General features: G+C 53.2%; 6 protein-coding genes across 6 annotated transcripts; 2 read left to right on the top strand and 4 right to left on the bottom strand.

The window, feature by feature from the left end:
* Positions 1 to 17: 17 nt before the first annotated feature.
* On the bottom strand, positions 18 to 1512 carry HD553DRAFT_348246 (uncharacterized protein; the record flags this gene model as incomplete). The annotated part of the gene is made up of 2 exons (XM_046183362.1): positions 962 to 1512; positions 18 to 896 (listed from the first exon to the last, which is right to left on the bottom strand). Exons 1-2 carry the CDS (start codon positions 1385 to 1387, stop codon positions 18 to 20), a joined length of 1305 nt encoding a protein of 434 aa, XP_046038787.1. The 5' UTR covers positions 1388 to 1512.
* A 4601-nt stretch (positions 1513 to 6113) lies between these two features.
* On the bottom strand, positions 6114 to 7492 carry HD553DRAFT_322278 (uncharacterized protein; the record flags this gene model as incomplete). Its single annotated transcript, XM_046181281.1, has 7 exons — positions 6114 to 6208; positions 6279 to 6379; positions 6408 to 6487; positions 6551 to 6627; positions 6709 to 6818; positions 6972 to 7295; positions 7362 to 7492. The coding sequence occupies 7 exons, from the start codon at positions 7490 to 7492 to the stop codon at positions 6114 to 6116; spliced, it is 918 nt and encodes a 305-aa protein (XP_046038786.1).
* An 812-nt stretch (positions 7493 to 8304) lies between these two features.
* On the top strand, positions 8305 to 9334 carry HD553DRAFT_174711 (uncharacterized protein). Its single transcript, XM_046176915.1, has 3 exons — positions 8305 to 8784; positions 8841 to 9109; positions 9172 to 9334. The coding sequence occupies exons 1-3, from the start codon at positions 8465 to 8467 to the stop codon at positions 9240 to 9242; spliced, it is 660 nt and encodes a 219-aa protein (XP_046038785.1). The 5' UTR covers positions 8305 to 8464; the 3' UTR covers positions 9243 to 9334.
* Positions 9335 to 9460: 126 nt separating this feature from the next.
* Positions 9461 to 10799, bottom strand: HD553DRAFT_306248 (uncharacterized protein). Its single transcript, XM_046179253.1, has 7 exons — positions 10448 to 10799; positions 10320 to 10388; positions 10184 to 10242; positions 9968 to 10111; positions 9855 to 9900; positions 9636 to 9789; positions 9461 to 9569 (listed from the first exon to the last, which is right to left on the bottom strand). The coding sequence occupies exons 1-7, from the start codon at positions 10493 to 10495 to the stop codon at positions 9505 to 9507; spliced, it is 585 nt and encodes a 194-aa protein (XP_046038784.1). The 5' UTR covers positions 10496 to 10799; the 3' UTR covers positions 9461 to 9504.
* A 515-nt stretch (positions 10800 to 11314) lies between these two features.
* Positions 11315 to 13947, top strand: HD553DRAFT_268927 (uncharacterized protein; the record flags this gene model as incomplete). Its single annotated transcript, XM_046177598.1, has 11 exons — positions 11315 to 11339; positions 11400 to 11536; positions 11598 to 11644; positions 11720 to 11959; positions 12240 to 12310; positions 12375 to 12551; positions 12723 to 13021; positions 13084 to 13213; positions 13265 to 13371; positions 13430 to 13565; positions 13631 to 13947. Coding segments are annotated over 11 exons (1686 nt in total), but the record flags the coding sequence as incomplete, so codon positions are not given.
* A 49-nt stretch (positions 13948 to 13996) lies between these two features.
* On the bottom strand, positions 13997 to 17013 carry HD553DRAFT_306244 (uncharacterized protein). Its single transcript, XM_046179252.1, has 13 exons — positions 16733 to 17013; positions 16502 to 16664; positions 16198 to 16432; positions 15980 to 16125; positions 15757 to 15906; positions 15505 to 15670; positions 15304 to 15435; positions 14948 to 15234; positions 14798 to 14883; positions 14627 to 14736; positions 14467 to 14560; positions 14284 to 14406; positions 13997 to 14214 (listed from the first exon to the last, which is right to left on the bottom strand). The coding sequence occupies exons 1-13, from the start codon at positions 16965 to 16967 to the stop codon at positions 14045 to 14047; spliced, it is 2097 nt and encodes a 698-aa protein (XP_046038782.1). The 5' UTR covers positions 16968 to 17013; the 3' UTR covers positions 13997 to 14044.
* Positions 17014 to 18665: the final 1652 nt, after the last annotated feature.

Here is an 18665-nt window from a genome sequence, read left to right as displayed (position 1 = left end):
CGTTCAGAGAATCCAAACTAATGGGTCGGGTCAAGACTACAAGCGACGGTAGTGTCGTCTTCGTCGTCCTGCGCTGCTCGAGCCGTCCTCCAGCGAGGGGCGGGTGGTGGAGGGGTGCCGGGAGGAGGTGGTGGGGGGGTGCCGGGAGGAGGTGGTGGAGGGGTGCTGGCGGGGAGAGGTACAGGATCGGCGGCAGGGGAACGGGGACGAGGCGGGGCCAACCAGGCGATTCGACCATCGGGGAGGCGAACATGCTGGAACCCCTTCATCTCCGGCAAAGGGACATAGCCGGGCGCGGGGGTTACCTCTCGTTGCCAACCTCCGGCTTGGGGCTCTTCCTCCTCTTCCGAGTCGCCCACGTCCAACTCGTCATCATCGGCGGCCAATGACCACTGGCTCGGCGGCGAGGAAGGTGGATCGACCGTGGCTGGTGCGTGGCAGGCAAGACCTCCAGTGACGATCGACAGGCGAGGTACCACCCGAGATTTGCGGTAGTTGTCTTTGTACCGGTGGTGTTGGCTGACAACCTTCACCTCAACAGAAACAGCCGAGACACTCCCGCCGACGGCGATCCTCAGGGCTTCCATTCCGCTCGCCGTACCCGATGCGAAGATCACCGACACGCCGTCCCTGACCCGCCGCCGATCACTGACGATCGTTACGGCATCAGGGCCTGTCGTCGCTACGCCCTGCAAGTGGGTACTCGCCGGATAACCTTGTTGTCGATACCCGATGTAAGGGTGGATCTGCTCTTGGATCCACCTGTTGACGGTATCAACGACGTCGGCGTGGCTCTCGGCATGCACGGCGATCATCCCGGCAAGGTTCCCGTTGGGCTCTTTGTCCCCGTATTGCCGGTATTTCTTAGTCACCCGAAACCGGTTGCCGGTCAATCGCTGATAGAACAAAGAGAAGATCAGCGACGAACCGGTCCTGACAACGCCGATGATCAGGTACTCACGCGTATATCGACAACCTCGTAGAATTGATCCAGATGACAGAACGCCGTACGTAAGGGGATGACGTCGTCGTCCGACTTGAGGGTGACTTCGATGACGTCAACAAGCAATTCCGCATCTTCGGTCCGAAAGACCTCTGAGCCCATGAAGCGTCCGCCGAGGGTCTCCCGAAATTCCTGAAAGACGGCTCGGATGAAGCGTAGGGAAGAGTTGTTGTTGCGGCCGCGAGCCTGGAGAGTGACTTCTAGATTTTCGTTCCCCGTCTCGTCGACGACAACCAGCGAATCACCGGGGTGACCAACCCACAATAGCATGAAGTAGGCTAACTGCGTTCCAAGAGTACCACTAGCGGTACTGGGGAGCCGGGGAATCGAGAGTGTCGGTTGAACGGCGGCGCGGCGAACATCGAAGATATATTGTTCGGCCATTGTTCGAGCGAGTGTACGAATGGATGACAGATGACTACGTCACTTGGAAACAAGTTATGTAGCCACTCTTTTTCGTCAAACGGCGAGAATGACGGGTCGTGTCGTGACGGCGAGAGATGACGAGTCGTATCGTGACGGCGAGAGATGACGAGTCGTACCGTGACGGCGAGAGATGACGAGTCGTACCGTGACGGCGAGAGATGACGGGTCGTATCGGTGGGGAACGACGGGTCGTAACGGCGAGAGATGACCTGGTCGTGTATAATTGTATAATCGTGATAGATTCGAGATGCGAGATGAGCGTTAAAGACGTCCCGAGGAGGCGAAGACACGTACTATATACGTGTGTCTCGCTGGCAGTAGACCGTTCCCACTTTCTCACGCCCGAATTCGTTTGATTTGGTATAATTCCACGTCATCTTTGAGGCGCGACTTGATTGATAACGACGGTCCATCCAGTCGACTACGCGTATAAAGTCCCTAGTCTCGCGGCGAATCCATTATTGATCGCACTACTCCTCATATCCTCATCAATCAACAGTCCGCCACTTCTGCTCGTTCGCAAGAGACCCGGTAAACATGGGGAAGAACACAGGGGATCTCCTCGACGCCTGCCCGTGATAGTATATGGGTTCCCCGTAAGGTGGTCGCAGGCGGTTCCAGGGAACCAAAGGCGAGTCGCTGCTTCGGCATGTGTACGGACTGGCGGGACCCAAGCCCCGGTAGAGGCTCTAAACGGACAGGCGAGTAGTCGTGGCAGCACCGTGCTTTCTATCATTCTCTTGCTCGCAATAGCCATGCCCACCATGTGAGTAGCCTCGCCCCATTCCGAGTCCTTTTCGTCTCGCATCGCAGGTCGAAGGCACGAGGTAAGTAGGCACGATCCGCGACCGTCCATCCGAACGACAGCGGCTGACCACCGCTATGCTTGTCTTTGGTAGCGTCCAGGAAGCCGATCCGTAAGGACGATGTGACTTTCGATCGACCGCACCTCCTCTGCACCGCTCACTCTCGCTCAAATTCGATGATCAGATCGCGAGGGAGTCATACCGCATGGACAACACAGTCGGAGATATGGTCACTTCCATGAAGAAGCGTAAACGTGAGTGCCGATCGTCCTTGTCCTCGTCCTCGTTCGACGCTGATCTACCCCTGCGACCATGTCTAGACGGGATGGTCCTTCCAGCAACCGACACCGCCGGTTCGTAGCGGCGCGAGAGGGGTAGGGGTGGGCACTTCGTCAGGTCTCTCGCTCGGTCAGACGGTTTTGAAGGAGAAGGAAGCGGGTCACGGGAATAGGATGGACGTTGTGGTTTTTTCTCTCGATATTGTAGCGTCTTGCATCGTACTCCTTATTCGATCATGACCCCAAAACAACGTTCTCTGCTTCATCGACGGTTCATCCGACTCCTCCGTTGTCGCTCATGTTGCCCAAAGTGCACTCTTCCGTCCTTCATCGTATGCCAAAATCACAAATGCTCCACCGTGCTCTGCCTTTTTTTTTCGAAGCGACACGAGCGATTGGCTGGAGCCGCTTTCCCGATCCGGACGAGCTCTTTCGAGCACCTTCTTCTCTCGGCTTGATTTTCGATGATCCGCGGATACGAGCGTCATGACGTCTTTGTTTCCCGATTTCGCTCGACGCGTCATCGTCCCAAAGTGGTAATCCTCCCCGACGAATGAGGACACAGCAGATTCGTAGGAGGTTCGGCTCCGAGAGACGGTAGGCGCGCCGCGCTTCTGATTCGAGAGTTTCATGTCTCGATGTGCTTGACCCCGCACTTCCGACTCATCACTATCTCGATGAAGGATGTTCGAAAGAAACCTTGGCTATGGTTAATTGCAGTCTGAGCTATCTCTGAGTTTGCAAGAAGTCTATGTCGATTGTCCCTCAGATCTATGACTTGTTTGTCCTAACGGTTTGTTACACGTCGTTTCGCTTTGGCTGCCCCGCCACGTTCGCTGGACCATTCCAATTTGAAGCGCTCTTGCTTGATCTTGATGACAGACTAGTTCTATTTCATTCTATCCTCCGGTTTGTTGCGACTGGCTTGAATAGTTGACGGGGAAGTCCTGGACCAGACGAGGTCGATCCGAGCGGGGTCGACGATCAAGCAGGGATTCGAAAGATGCATGTCAACTTCCTCCTGGTAGCTCTCGCTGACGTCCTCCCCGTCTCTACCCGCAGCCCCGCTGCACCAAGAACATACGATAATGCTAATGGCTGCCCAGACAACACCGCCCATACCGTCGCGGCACGGCGCTGCCCTTTATCTAAGCTCTACAGGGGGACCAATGAGAACAAGGAAGGGGAGGACGCATCCCGACGATCTCCGCGTTGACGATATTGGAGCGCTTGCTGATTTCGAACCGTATCGCCCAGATCATTGAATATTCTTAGTATCTGTCGTTCCTCGAATTCCTAGAGACGTCTTCTACGCCAATACGATTTACCGTCCGCTGTGATTGCGGCAAGGCCTCAAGGTGCTTGACGCATTGCTGCGAATCGAGCCAGATTATGAGAGGTTTATTGATCCGGACCGCCATGGAAGAATCCAGCTCCGCCAGTATTGAAAGATTCGGTGCGAAAGCTAACATGACCTGGACTTACGGAGCTCGAAGGTCGATGATGAAGGCTACCGTTTTTATTTAGATCTTCCAGATACTAACGCCGAGTTGCAGGATTTTCCGTCTCGCAGCAACCTGTCCCTTTGTGTCGCAGAAGGCTGGGCAGACCGAGAACAAGACGATCCGCAGGTTTTCTGCTGATCTTGCCGAATTGCCACCTATCGCCGTCGATGCCCAGGATCCACGGGCGTGCCATTGTCATGACGTGCTATATCGTCTATGTGGTCGAACGATCTACCGGCCGACAAAGGGCTTCTGGAAGCTCAAAGGAGGGTCGGGGACTAGTGAGACACCTTTCATCACGGGGCTGATTGAGTTTAGAAGACTTCTAGCCGAGCTGATTGGGTTCAAGGCTCGCTTCGCGTAAGCGTGAGACACCATATTCGAGGATTCGGAGGACGCGTCGTTCCCTTTCTTGCATTCTCACGCTTTGGCATCTGGTTGATAGGGGTTTCCCACGAGATCCTGGTCGCTCTTGGAACCGTCCGCGATTCGTAGTCCCTGCTGACGTCGATTTGTTTGCTCAATCGCTCGCTTTGTACCAGAAATCGTTTCTCGCGACCAACGAAACGAGCCTTCTTCTGCACGACCCCTATTCATGTGGCAGTAGTTGGAGGTATCGAACGTCTCGCACAGAAGGCGGAAAAATTGCGCATACCAGATCGCCACACTCCGCTGGTCACCCCCCTCGACCCAATCTTAAACAAGTGGCATCCAGCCTCAATCATGACCTGTTCTCGACTCGATAGCACCGGATGGCGCACGTCGTTATTCGGAGTTATCGTCAGCAGTGACTAGCATGGGATCGTGTTTAGGACATGACAGCAACGGATGGCGTACTTTCCATGATCAAGCGCGAAACATAAGGGTCAGACTCTACCGACTAGCCCAATCCCAATTCTCGCTGTCAACAGCCAGATCTCATTCGTTGACACAGTCTTGGGCATCTCTGCCTTGTGCGCGAAACAGTTCAGGCTGGCAGGACCGCATGCTTGACTCAGTCTTAGGGCCCAGCCTGGAGCAGCATAAAGTTCCCAGAGACAGGGGTGGTGACCTCGGTCGAGTCTCCTTTTAATCGACATAGTGAAATATAGAACTAGTTACCTGGGTTCGTCCTTTCTCCTAAAATAGGGCCTTCTTGAACCGGATTTCCAACATCAATTATATCTCATCAAGAACCCATAGCACGGTCGTGCCCGGAGCGTAAATCCGCATCGCCATGCCTACTCAACGATTGATACAAATGCATGGGACGTGGTAGCGAGAAGACGGAAAGAGTCGACGTGAATAGGGGGTTCCAATTATTTGGTGCGTGTCAGCCATTTAATTTCGTAAACAATCACCGTCACGAGCGTCCTTCGATGTCGAGGATCATCTACTGGCCACGACCCACTCTTCAAAATTATCAGGAATATCGCCGAATGAGGCGAAATGGACCAGACCGGCTGCATTCGGGCTGACTCGATGTGGAAGCAAAGTATACGCGGTTATTGGAGAGCGCGTACGCGCCTTGTCGTACAAAAGGCGCTCCTAGATTTAGGCCCTTCCGGACACATCTGCAATTATATGTCGAAGTCTGGAATCTCATTCTAGAAGAGAAGCAGAATCAACCAGGCGATCAAGAAAATCGGGATTTCATGATTATTTCGCGGCTCGAAGTAGATTCCCGCTCCTTGTCAAATAGTCGCGCGAACCAAGTCACGGGGAACCTATTCCACGGAAAATATGGAAACCAAGCTGAACCGACTTTAACCGTCGTCTTGGACGGACCAAGGGCTTCTGACTCGATCGCGGGCGCCGGCTGGGCTAGTCGTCGATGTCAGCCGATTTTGACCGCGCAGGTCATAGTCGAGGGATCGTCTAGGACAAACAAAATCAACCCGAGGCGACACCAATTGTTACCAAATAAAAGCTTATAGATTGCGTCGCACGAAAGGGAGTTTCCTCACGGCAAGAGATGAGATACGTCAGCGGTTCATTTGTGGCTGGAAAGACGATGCACGATCTCGGATTCGACTGGATGATAAGCGATTGAATCGGCAGTTCTTATCTGAAATACAAAAGCGAGAACGTCGCAAAACCAGGAATACCATTGACTTTAGCCTCCCCTATCCCTTCCTGGTGCCGGCCGACATGGTCCAATTTGCGAAGACCGAGTTGATGATATGAATGTGGGTCGACCGGCGCGACGGACTGTGACAGGCGATGTTCGCAAATTCAGTATTGGTATACAAGAAGGATTGAGCCCGAACATCACACTCACCTGAACGCTGAAGTCCGGCCGCAGTGTAACGTGACCGATGTCCTTTGCCTTTGTCGATGACGCCTGCGTGATGATTGATTGTCAGCGTTAGAAGATCACATCTAGCAAGGAGAAGACGGGACGACTCACGGGTCAGGTGAACGTTGCTGGCATGTCGCCGCAAGCACGAAGGCCGAAACTTGTTCGGCTTGGGGGATCGGCGTTGCTCTCTAGGAAGATCAGGTCGACGTCGTCAACCCCTGTCCGTGGTCGCTTCCGCTCCAAACACTCACCAGCACGATCCATGTCTTGAGCCCATCCAGGTCCTTTCGGAGATTCCGGTACTGGCCAACTCGACAAGGTCGCGAACCTACAAGCAGGAAGTCACCATTAGCAATCAAGGCGACCGAGAGTCACGGCGAGAGGAAGGACGACGGAACAGGAGACTTACCCCTATCCGTTGGCAAAGGATGCGTGCTCACAGAGACCTCTTCGCGACCAGAGGCCACGTCTTCAAGGGGCGGCTTCGATTGTATCGCTGACCGTACGGTCATATGCGAGCTACGTCCAATCCCGACTAGACTCGGCACGTGGGGACTAGCCCGCCATTCTCAGCCAGTGACTTGGCCGTCTGCGGTCGCGAACCCGCGTCAGGTCAGCACCGGGAGTTAGTTGCACTCCGTCATCATCGGAGGATCCGTAGCGATTGGATACTAGACTAGGCTCTTGCATGCCGCCCTCCTCGCCGAAGCGTCGGCACAGGAGGGATTCGTCCGTCGAAGCCTAGCGGTGCGGGTGACCGGTTCCCAGGACGAATGAGGCTCCTCCCGAAGGACGTCGACGATGGAGAGATCCAGAGACTCTTCGCGACCGTAAGGCCACGTCGTCAAGAGGCGGACTCCGATTTGTATCGCTCGTACCGACAGCCAATCAAGACCCAGAGGGGTGGACGGAGGACAGTCCCCGAAACGCTCCAAGAGCCTGGGGTCAACCAGGTCATCTCTTTCGAATGGTTGGTCCGCCGCCTTATCACAAGCTCTGGGTAGTAGGATCCGTCCGGTCATTAAGATACTAGACTAGGCTCTTCGCTGCCAACCTCTCGACCTTGCAGTACGAGAGGAATTCGTCCATCGGAACCTAGCGGTACGAATGCCGAAAGAGGTACGACGTTCCGGTTCCCAGGACGAATGAGCTTCTTCCCGAAGGACACCGGTGTTGGCGGATCCGACCTTCATAACCAGGGCAGTGTGGCTACGTCCGTCAAGACCCGTACACCGGTGGGAGCTGAACTTCCAAGCGTTGGCGGTGATCCGGGCCGTGCTACACGTTCTCGCAAACCGTTAGCGCCAGAGGAAACCATCATACGGAATGACCTAGCGTCATTGGGGGAGGATACAACGACCTATGCACGAAGAGATCAGAGGGACATCAGCGAAGATCGATGTCGACGACGAGCCATTCGAGATCGGACCGTGTCGTGTCGAGACAGACAGGCGTCAGACGGGAATGCAATGCAGCGGGACGGGATAGGATAGGGGCCAGTCGTGATGAGATCGATGGAAGGAGGACGATTCACTCACAGGCAATCTACGATCTACGGTTCCTTGGTTCCTTCGGAGCTTCAAGTCTTCTCGTCTTCCGGTCCTCGTTGAAGATGAAGAATAGGACGAAAGAGTAGAGAGGTTGGACGAAACGGAAAAGGGGAAACGGCTCAAGCTTTATACTCGTTCGTCCCCCCCTTCCCCCCAAAATTCTTCCTCGTGACCGCTCCCATCCCCCAAGAAAATTTGCTGGCACGTTCGTTCGTTCGTCAGCACTGGAACGATGACGTAGCAGGGCCTCCCCCCTGCTCCTGCTGCTGCTGCTGCTGCTGCGGAATGAGGACATGATCCACCCAAGGGCTGTGCCGAGACGCGACTGCGGAATGGGGGACAGCGAGGCAGAGGGGGAGAGGGACCCCTCCGAGTACCGCCGTCAGTCCTGTGGGGATCGAGACGCGCGAGACGGCTCAGGTCAGCAGGTCACGAGGTCGAGGGCATGTTTGGGGAAGGCTGTTGGCGAAGGAGAGTAGCTAGAGTAGGGGTATAAAGGTCAGATCACAGATCACGGATTACAGTCGAGCCGCGAGCCGATTCGCTACAACCGCCTCCGCCATCCTCAATTCCGCTCTCATCCCGAATAAAATACCTATCATACCCTCGCACAATATGTCCACCTTCGTCATCGACTTGATTATTCAAACCGAGGTTGCTACTCCCGTCTATTCGCATGTCGACATCCTCGACGCAGTCGAGAAGACACTCAGGGACGACCTTCGTCCCGCTTTCCCTGGTAAAGCTGTAGCATTTCGCTACACCCCTACCTCCCCTCTTCCCGCGGGTGCGGCCACCTTGACCGACAAACACCTTGTTGGTGTGGTTTCCTCCCCTCTTCCCGCGGGTGCGGCCACCTTGACCGACAAACACCTTGTTGCTGTGGTTTTTGAGGTCGATGATCTCCGACTGTTAAACAACGGGTACATCAAGAGGTAAGTAATCACCCCCAAACAATCCTCACGCTCGCGCATGCTAATCTCATCATCAGATACAACCCCTATCCCGACTCTCCTGCGGCGGCGGCCAAGTACGAGAAGCACATCGAGCTGAAGGGCCTCGAGCTGAAGGGCCTCGAGCTGAAGGGCCACGAGCTCAAGTACGAACAGGCGAAATGCGCTGCGGCCAAGGAAAAGGCGCCGAAGTCGAAGTCGAAGGCGAAGGCGTCCGATGGGTTCAAGGAGAAGGCGCCGAAGTCGAAGGCGAAGGCGAAGGCGACTAAACGAGCGAAGAAGGCATACAAACTTAGGGCGAATCAGAGTGAGTGATAACTCGTACAACTCGCAACTCGAGTTCGACAGCGACTGACTTGTATCAAGCAGACAACCTTAAGGCTGAGAATCAGCGTCTCAAGGCTGAGAACGCTCGGCTTAAGGCCGCTTTGATCGCTTGACGAACTTGACGAACGTCAAGCGGTCAAAGTACAAAGCTGAGCAGAGTGATCGAGGGATGGCGGGCGACCAGTCATGACGACGAGTGTTGAGAGGACTGGCGGATGAGCGTGAGACGGCTTTTTTTTGGTATCTTTGACTCCCCGTGTCTGTCGCGATTGCGACAGGAGCGGGAATGAACGTGAAATGGGGTTTTTCTTGTATTTTCAGCGTCCCGGGCTTGGCCCAATTCTATACCATTTTCTTATCGCATTCTACATGTTATCATCGCCGAGGCGTGTCGTACCAAGTCTTCAACTTCCTACCCGCTCCTTGACCCAACGCGAACACTGTTACAGCAGGAGAAAGGTATTTAGGCGAAGGTACCGTCGATCGTGTCTACGAGCCGTACGTACGCTCTCGTTCCTCTGCATCCATCCCTTCCTTAAAGGCTTCTCCTGCGATCGTCACGCCACCCGAACCCATATCTCCAGAATTGATATTCGAAGCCGACGAAGACCCGTAATGTGCTGCGAGATCTTGCAGAAGGGGCAGTCGTTGAGAAAAGGCCTGTAACAGACCTGTCAGCATACTTCGAAAGTCTTGACACATCGTGCACATCCGGCTGGACTGACCTTGAGAAGCGTTCCGAGCAGTTCCTTGCGCTGAGCATCGTCGAGACTGAAATCAGGTACCGAGGTGTCAGAAGGAATGCAGAGGACGGCCGAGGTCGATGCGATGCACTTACATGTGGGCAATCCGTCGACCCCATGCGTACCACCAGCCATTCGTGCCGACCAAGCTCGAGAGTCTGACAGAGTGAGCCGAAGCGTTCAAGGCTGACCTCACTCGGTGCGAGTAAGGAGGAGGGATGGGGAAAGAAGTGAATTCACTGCGAGATAAAAGTTGGCATCAGCCTACGGTCTCAGCGATGTAGCCCGATCGAGAGCATAGGAAGGCTGACTTTGCACTCAGCGTATGGGCTAGCCAGAACGGTAACTCGGCCTTCGCGTGCTGTTTGATCTGTCATGAATTGCATGCAATTGACCGAGTGAGATCAGTTCGGACGAGCGATGCATAGAATAGTATATCCCGCTTACATCTGGCTCAGAACCGCCTTCCAGGAACCCTAGGCCTTTGACGTCGAGATTAAAGGTACACGTCAACTTCTGTTGTGCGACTAGACTGCGGTCAGCTCAGCTACTCTTCGGCGATGCGATCGACATACATGTGTATCGGCAATGATCGAATTGATAGAGTAATAGTCTTCCTCCATCCTACAGATCGATCCTGTTCTTCTTGTAGAGTCGGGCTCCGGTCTACAGTTGCACGAATTTCTACAGCACGATGAGCTTAGAGGCCGGTGCAGACCGAAACTCTGTCCTCGCGATCTCGGTATCAAGCGATAGCTCTGCCGAACTTTAGCTGGGTAGCATGAGTGGTGGCAAGGATCTTGACCAATACGCAGTATATATCTCTACGTTGACAGGCAAGACGAATATACGAGGTTGACGGGGGCGATATCCAACACATCGTTGCGACCTGGCACGGTCTAGTGTTGGCCAGAGCAATCACGTAACTTGGAGCGACGCGATGCCCGAAGTAGCGAAGCAGCCAAGAGTAGCAAGTAGCTAGCCTGGCAAAAAACGATCAAACAACATGTTCACCTCCTTGCAACATTGCGCATGCTCGGTGCAACTCATCGTCAGTGTCGGATACCAACTTGCTCCACCTGAGCCAGGGCGTTGATCATTCCATATATCGCTTAATCTCTCCGCATCAAGAAGCTACGACGGATCGAGGGCGAGCGACGTAGACTGGCACAACGCAACCTTCCGGATGTCAAGCCGAGCTTGTCTCTTAATGGAACACTAGGACAGGAATCGGGACATCGGTAGTCATGACAGTGACCAAACGAAGGGTCAAGGCAGACACAGGAGTTGAAGGTAGTGGTGAGTGAAGACCGGAGCATTCAAGGCTATACGTCGAACTTATATGATCCGGTGCGATTCAGCCGCAACTGAGCCGGGTAAGCAATCACTGCAAGGAGCAGAATTGAGAGGGATCCGGGTCGCTGACATGCCTGTTCTGCTAAGGCATCCAATACACATGTGATGCATGTATGTTCGACTGAACTGTATCAGGGAAGACTCGCGGTCTGACGCCATGCTGCCTTTCAGGCTCGATCGATATCACACACACTGTACGGATCAAATGCGCAGCTCAGGGTTGCGAAGAGGTGGACCTTTGTCCAAGCTGCTTTTCGGAAGGCAAAGAACTAGGCGGACACAAAGCGTGGCATGACTATAGGGTTGTCGTGAGTCGAATCCGTATGGCTTCCGGCTTGGGCGGCCGTTGACACATGCTGCTCGGTATAGGAAACACACTCGAGACCTATCTTCTCAGAGGACTGGGGAGCTGATGAGTGAGTCTTCTGACCACAGCACAATATGGGTTGCTGGAACTGAATGCATTGGTTTACTGTCACTTGCTTTCGTAGAGAGCTGCTTCTCATTTCGGGGCTACAAACATACGGCTTGGGAAACTGGGCAGAAGTCGCCGACTACGTTGGCACCCGACTCAAAGAAGACTGCGAACGGCACTATACTGAAACATACCTGGCCGAGCGTTCTTCTACAAAGAAGGATCTACATCAGCCTGATTCGGAGGGACAGCAAAACGGCCATCTACCAGGCGAACAGAACGAAAATGATATAATAGAACGGCCTGATCTCGGCGGGTTCTTTGCCGATGCTTCCGGAGAGAAACAACATGCGGGACTCTGTACCTCAGCCCGTGTGATCAATGAACTCGGTGGAATCGGTGGCTTCGGGCGTAGCACTGCATCGGGACCACGTGGAAAGAAGAAGAGACAAGGTTGGTGGGGTGGCCTGGGCGTAGACGAAGGCTGGACGTGTCCGATGCCGGTAAGAACGAGTACTCCTCTCCACTCTCCCACACCACTTGACCCTGACTGACGTATTGCGTATCTTGCGGTCTCTACAGCGTATGAAGGCAAGATTTGAGATCAGCCAAGAGGAGTTCCAGACTCGCAAGAAAAGGCGAATAGAGGAACTTCGTAAACCAGCTCGTAGGTCTACCTTAGGGCATGCGAGACACGTGGATCGACCCTGATTGACCTCGTGGATTTCCAGCGCTACCGGCCGCAGCTATCGAGACCAAGGCTTCTGCACCCCAGAACCATGAAGTCGCAGGATTCATGCCTGGACGATTAGAATTCGATCACGAGGTCGAGAATGAAGCTGAAATGGTCATCAAGGATATGGACTTTGGGCTGGTCTTCGCGTATGGGGGCAGCGAGATGCGAGAAGGTGCACCGCCAGCTGGAGGTCGGGACGGAATTGGAAACGAGCCTGACGAGGACGCGGTTCAAGAAGAAAAGGTAGTCAGGACACAGCAACAAAGTACGAAAACGATTGGCAATTCGAACGCGTTGAAATCGGCAGGCAAAGGAGCCGCCTCCAAAAAGCCCACCAACCAAGATGTCAACTCTAGCAATCCTACTAAAGACGCTATGGACGTCGACGAAACCGGCGATGATGAGGATAAACCGTTGGCTCAACTCGCCAACGTCGTCAACCACGATGCTGAGCGAGACAGCAAGTCGAAACGAAAGGAGGATGAGGAAGAAGAGAAGACGCCGCTTGCGCATTTAGAAGTGGAAGATTCCGAGGATATGGAGTTGAAATTGATCGTCCTCGAGGTCTATTATTCGCGGCTCGGTAAACGTCAACAAGTCAAGGATTTCATTTTCGATCGAGGTCTGATGGACTACAAGCGGGTACGTGCTTGCATCACCTATGGTCGTACAAAGGATATTGACTTCCCCTGTTGTCACTGTAGTTGATGGCCTTGGAGAAGAAGAGGGGAAAAGAGGAAGCTGGGCTGATTAACCGTTACAAGGTGTTTGCAAAAATGCAGACAGCGGAAGATTTCGAGGTCTTGGTCGATGGACTGATATGCAAGTTGACCGGTCCCCTTATTCGCTAGTCAATGTTTGCTGATATATCGATGACACACACAGATGAGCAGACTTTGCGAAAGAAGATTGCCGAAATCCAAGACTACCGTCGGAACGGAATCACCACCGTTGCGGATGCGCAGAGATTTGACCGATTGCGAAATGAAAGAGTAGGCCATTGAACACTGCTCGCTTCGACTGTCAGCTGATTCGAACTCTCTGTTGTAGGCGAGTGGAGTCCGTCCCGGCCAAGGACCCGTTCCTCGCGAACCGATGACTTCCAGCGATGCAATATTACAGAGACGGAGTTACGGTGGGGGAGAATCGATGTCGCAGGACAAAGTTGCCAAGACGCCATACCCGGGTCGTGAGTTGTCCACGTTGAGCGATCTTGGGGTAGCGACTAACCACACACCCGAATCCCCACAGCTCCCGCCCACTTTCTACATGCTGACGATCTTCAGCTGCTTAGTCCCGAAGAGCAGACCCTCTGTTGCGAATTGCGCATTTTGCCCCGACCGTACTTGCTCATCAAGGATACGATAGTCAGGGAATGTGCTCGACGGGGTGGCGATCTGGAGCGCCACGATGCAGGGTGGGTTCGCTGCCAATGCGCCCATCAATCGGACTTGATACTGACTTCGCATGATGCCCAAATCGCCAGGCGATTATTCGATGTTCACGGAGATATCACTTGTTCAATTTACGACCACTTGCAGAACAGCGGACTTCTCATTCACGCATAGATAGAACTGGGAAATATTGTATCGCTGGAACGGAACCCAATATAGCGGACCAGATAGAACATATTGCATAATGGCTGAGCTTCGTGATTCCACATGGTTACTCGGTATCTTGAACACCGCTGTATCGCTCGAGTTTTTCACAAGCTTGCTTCCAGGACAGCCTGTCGTTACACAGATCGGCTACGACTGCGACGACGTCTTCGACCGATCCAATAAGCTGATCAGTGGTGTCTCGCTCACGGACGGTCAATGTCCTCTTCGAAACGGCTATTCGAGAGGATGCAGATTCAACAAATCGATTCCTTGCGAAGCGATGGTCTCGGGGCTGCGACTTACAAGCGAAATCGATCGTCAAACCGTAAGGAGTTCCAAGCTCATCGTTCCGGGCATATCGCTTGCCGATACTGGCACCAGAGGCGTCCACTCGGGAGGGTACGCCAGCTCGTCGGAGTTTCGAAGCTGTAAGAAAGTATGTATTAGTCGTCGAACTGCGGTAGATCTCACTGTTAGATTACTTACTGATTTCACTCAGAAGCGGGTTAAAGGACTCGTTGTTTGAAAGCGGCACAATCAGACACTTGATGGGCGCGACCATGGCAGGCAACGAAAGGACCTATAAGTAGCAAGGCGATATGGCTTAGTGATCGGTCACGTGTTGCAAGCAGTCGAAATTTCGTACCCCACGGTTGACGTCGGATTCACGTGCCCAGTAGCTGTGCTCGAGCAAAGAATACAGGATACGACCGATTCCGAAAGAGGGCTCGATGACATTGGGCGTGAACTCCCTCACTGTTTTTGATCCCAGACCATTAGCTATATCTTACGCTGTAAAACAGTCGCCCTGACTTGCCGTATTCGGTGACGGTCTTCTTCTCTACCTTGACCAGATCAGAGGTAATGATATATTCGGTGCCTTCAACGTCAACGGGGGCTTGTCTGGAATCGCAATCGACATACTGCATCAGTAGCTGCGCATTCCGAATCATGTGATTCGACTTACCCTTGAGCGTCGAGTGCGTTCTTGAACTTGGTCATCGCGTCGTTGTCCAGAGCAGTAATAGCACCCTGGATGTTTCGAGCCTCCTTCTTGAACTTCATTCCGAAGGCCTTGGCCTCGAAAACGGGCTCAAGCTTGTCGTACACGTTGGGTTCGCTCAAGGTCTCCTTCACAACGAGCTTCTGCTTGGTCTTGTTGGCGTGAACAGTCAAGTCATAGGCAGATCGGTCGGCACAGCCGACACATTCAATCCATCCGTACGAAGACTGAATCTCAAAGTCCCAGCAGTCCTAGAGGAAAAAATGCCGTTTGAGCGTGTGATACACGCAGCTTGAGTCCACCTGAGGACTGCGACTCACAGAAGCATAGTGGGCCATCTCGTTGGACATGTGCTGCCTGCATCGCAAACGTTTGGGGTCGATACCGATCTTGGTCAGGAAGAGGTAAATTCGACCCAAGAAGTATCCCAAAGTCTCGTTGTCGACAATACCCTGCAAAGCCGATGGCATCAGCCTTCACAGACATGGGCATACCCAAGTCCTAACAGAACCATGACTGACCTTGTCGACGGCATCTCCGATGGACATCTGAGTCAAGGTAGTCTCTCCACCCTCCTGGACTTCTTTAGGCAGCAGGTTCAGGACGATGTCCTTAGCTTCGGCATATCGGGGGTGCCTCTTGTCCTTGGGGTCGACATAGTGCTCGATCTCGGCCATGGTGAATTCACTGTCACGAGAACAACCAGCAAGCAAGATAAGACTCAGCTCCTGTCTTGAGAATATCAGCCCATATCTCAGTCGAATGCTACGAACCGGACTCGCAGCAACCCTTGCTTGGGAGAAATCTCGTTCCTGAACGATTTTCCGATCTGGGCGCTGGCGAAAGGGACTCGACCGTTGTTGAAGTCAAGCAATCGACCAAAGTTGACGAAATGTCCTTGTGCGGTCTCTGGCCGGAGATAACTAACACATATAGTTGTCGAGACCAGCATGTGAGCGGAGTTGCCACGGATCGTCCCGATCGAAGCCAACGTACCCCTTGATCTGTCCGGTAGGTCCGATCTGGGACTCGAACATCAAGTTGAACTCGACAGGGTCGGTCAACTCGTTGCCAGTCTCCGGGTTGACGATGGCATGCTTCTTGATAATCTCCCCGAGTTGTGGTCCGGTGAAGTTGTCAATCTGTCAAGTTGGTATCGAAATTAGACGCTAATCCAGGGCGATTGAAAGCTATTGACAAGAGGAAATGCTGACCTGGGCTAAAAGACTCTCATATTCCTGCACCGTAGCGTCCTCGAGCTTGACAGCAGTCGACTTGACGACCTTCTTCTTTTTCTTCTTCTTGTCGTCATCGGCAGCTTCGGGAACAGCGGCCTGTCCACGGGCTTCCCGGTCTCCCTTCAATCGAGCCTCGAGCACGGCCTCGACCAGGTGGTCCGTTCGGAAAATCTCGCCGGTTTTAGCATCCTTGACCATCCAGTCGGCGAACCTGAAGCAAAACAGCTGCGAGATAAGCCAACATATACACACGGATGTGCAGACAAGCCAACGAGCTTACTTGTCAACGTGACCGGAAGTCTTGAGGACGTCGTGCAAAGTCATGATGGTGGTGTCGAGCTCCGACATGTCCTCTTCGATGATGAAATGCTTCCTCCAGGCATCCAGGATGTTGGACTGAAGCGATGATCCAGGTGGACCATAATCGTAGAGTCCGGCGACACCTATGAGCCAGTAGACCGGTCAATGAGCATCAGCCTTGGGGTATGCTTACTTCTGCCATCCTACCCACCTCCGTAAATTTCGAACGCAGGAGCGAAGAAGAATCTTCTGCTCAACAGACTGTCGAACAATGTCTTGTCGAATTCATGGTGGGATCGGTTGACTACGGTCGGCTCCGGAGCCGTAAGAGTGTTGGGTTGAGCGGCAGAAGCGGAGGTCATTTTCGAGTAACCGCGAGCGTAGGTGCTAGAAATACGTGTCGCTTGGTATATTTGACTTGGCGAACTCAATCGGATCCTTGTCATTCAGTGTCCTGAACTGTTGAGGTCTAAGTCGAGCTTGACAACGAGCTACATGCGAGGTGTTGTAAACATGTAGACGAGAAAAAAGGAGGTCATTCTCTGACGTTTGACTGGGAAACGACGCGGGGATGAGGGGGGGGGGGCGACGCGGATCCAAGTTGATATCGGGCAGGGACCTGCCCCCCGCCGTCTCCAGAAGCATTGCAACTCGGTCGGATTGGTCGATACCGTATTTCATCTCAGTAACTTGATCATCGTGCTGCTCATGCTGGTCCTTCCGGCCTACAAGAGTTGATCATCACTTGACAGGCATCTCGTCGTTTCAGTCGACCGACCCCTCGGAAACGATGAAATGATCGTGGGACCGGTCATGAGTCTTTGTTTGGAATTGGTAGGACTAATTCCCAGACAATCATTCCCGCATTCCCCTTGTCGCCTCCTGTCCTTGTCTCTTGTCTTGATTTACCCTCCTTCCTAAGGGCTTTTGGAAGGCGAAAATGATTCGTCAGGAACCTCCCGGCCGTACTGATCAGACGACAAATCTTTCAGCAGCAGCTCAGCCGCGACACAGCCTGTCATATACTATTCCAAGCGCACCGTCGAACTCATTGCCAGACCAATTTCCCGTGAACATTCGGCTAGGGTTGCATACCGGCGGTCATCAAGGGCAGCCAAGGCGTATGCCTGAAGGTATTTTGAATTGTCTACGTAATGTCCAGCGCACGTTGCGGGCGAGAAAAGAAGCACCATACCGATCGAGCGGTGAAGACTCCTGCTCCGCTGTAGTCACTGGCAGGAGCTCTTGAGAACCTCGATCATTAACGTCTACTTACGGTTGTTTTCCCCTTAACCAACGAGCTACATTCCGTCAGTGGGCCATTTACGCCACTCACGATGGCTTCGAGATTTGCCCCTGATGCAGACGTAAGCCATGATCAGATACCGTGCATATTATTGCGGTCTCGGTAGATCAGAATCGATGGAAGAAGTAGTTCGAACAACATGAAGCCTATCGAAAGGTTCGAGTTGAATAGCATGTAGGCAGGATCAAAATTCCTTCGCAAAATGCGCCCTGAGAAATTGATCATTTTCTCTCTTTTAGTGCCGACAACCTATCGATCCATCGTACCTAAAGTATGTCGCTGCTCCTTGTTCAATCGAATTGCTGGTCAGAAAGCGGGAGTTGAGACTCTTGAACAGTAGTGTGCGGTGACTGTAATCACCGCAGCGATAATCGGGTCATTCATATCCAACCAATCGCGTAGATATACAATTCGCTGACAGTCTTTCGAGCGGAACGCATCGAAATATGCAAAAACCGGCACCAGAATCGGCAAGAAAAAACAACTTCCTCATTAATTGTATCAAGAAACGCTGGGCACCGTGATGCAGGCCGAAATCGAAGGGAGATGCTGTGGCGATTTCTTTCATCTGCCATCATGCTCGAAGTGGTACAGGCGTCCCGAACCTGTGGGCATTCGAGCGAGACCTGCGCTTCAAACGAGTACCACAACGATCTGCTGCATACGTTTGTCATCCGTGTCACTCGATCACTCGTTACTCTTATACTCAACCCCACATTCACGATTATCATAGCGACGAACTGCGTTTCAGACGTGCGGGCTGGTTCCCTGCAAGTCTCTGCTCTGTGAACCCTCCCCCACGCGACCTCGCGACTTTCGTCATATTCGATCCCGATCC

The sequence above is a fragment of the Filobasidium floriforme genome (assembly GCF_021052385.1).
Source record: "Filobasidium floriforme strain CBS 6241 chromosome Unknown HD553scaffold_4, whole genome shotgun sequence".
Classification (NCBI taxonomy): Eukaryota; Fungi; Basidiomycota; class Tremellomycetes; order Filobasidiales; family Filobasidiaceae; genus Filobasidium; species Filobasidium floriforme.
Note: the sequence above shows the minus strand (reverse complement) of the source record. Positions and strands in the feature narration are given on the sequence as shown.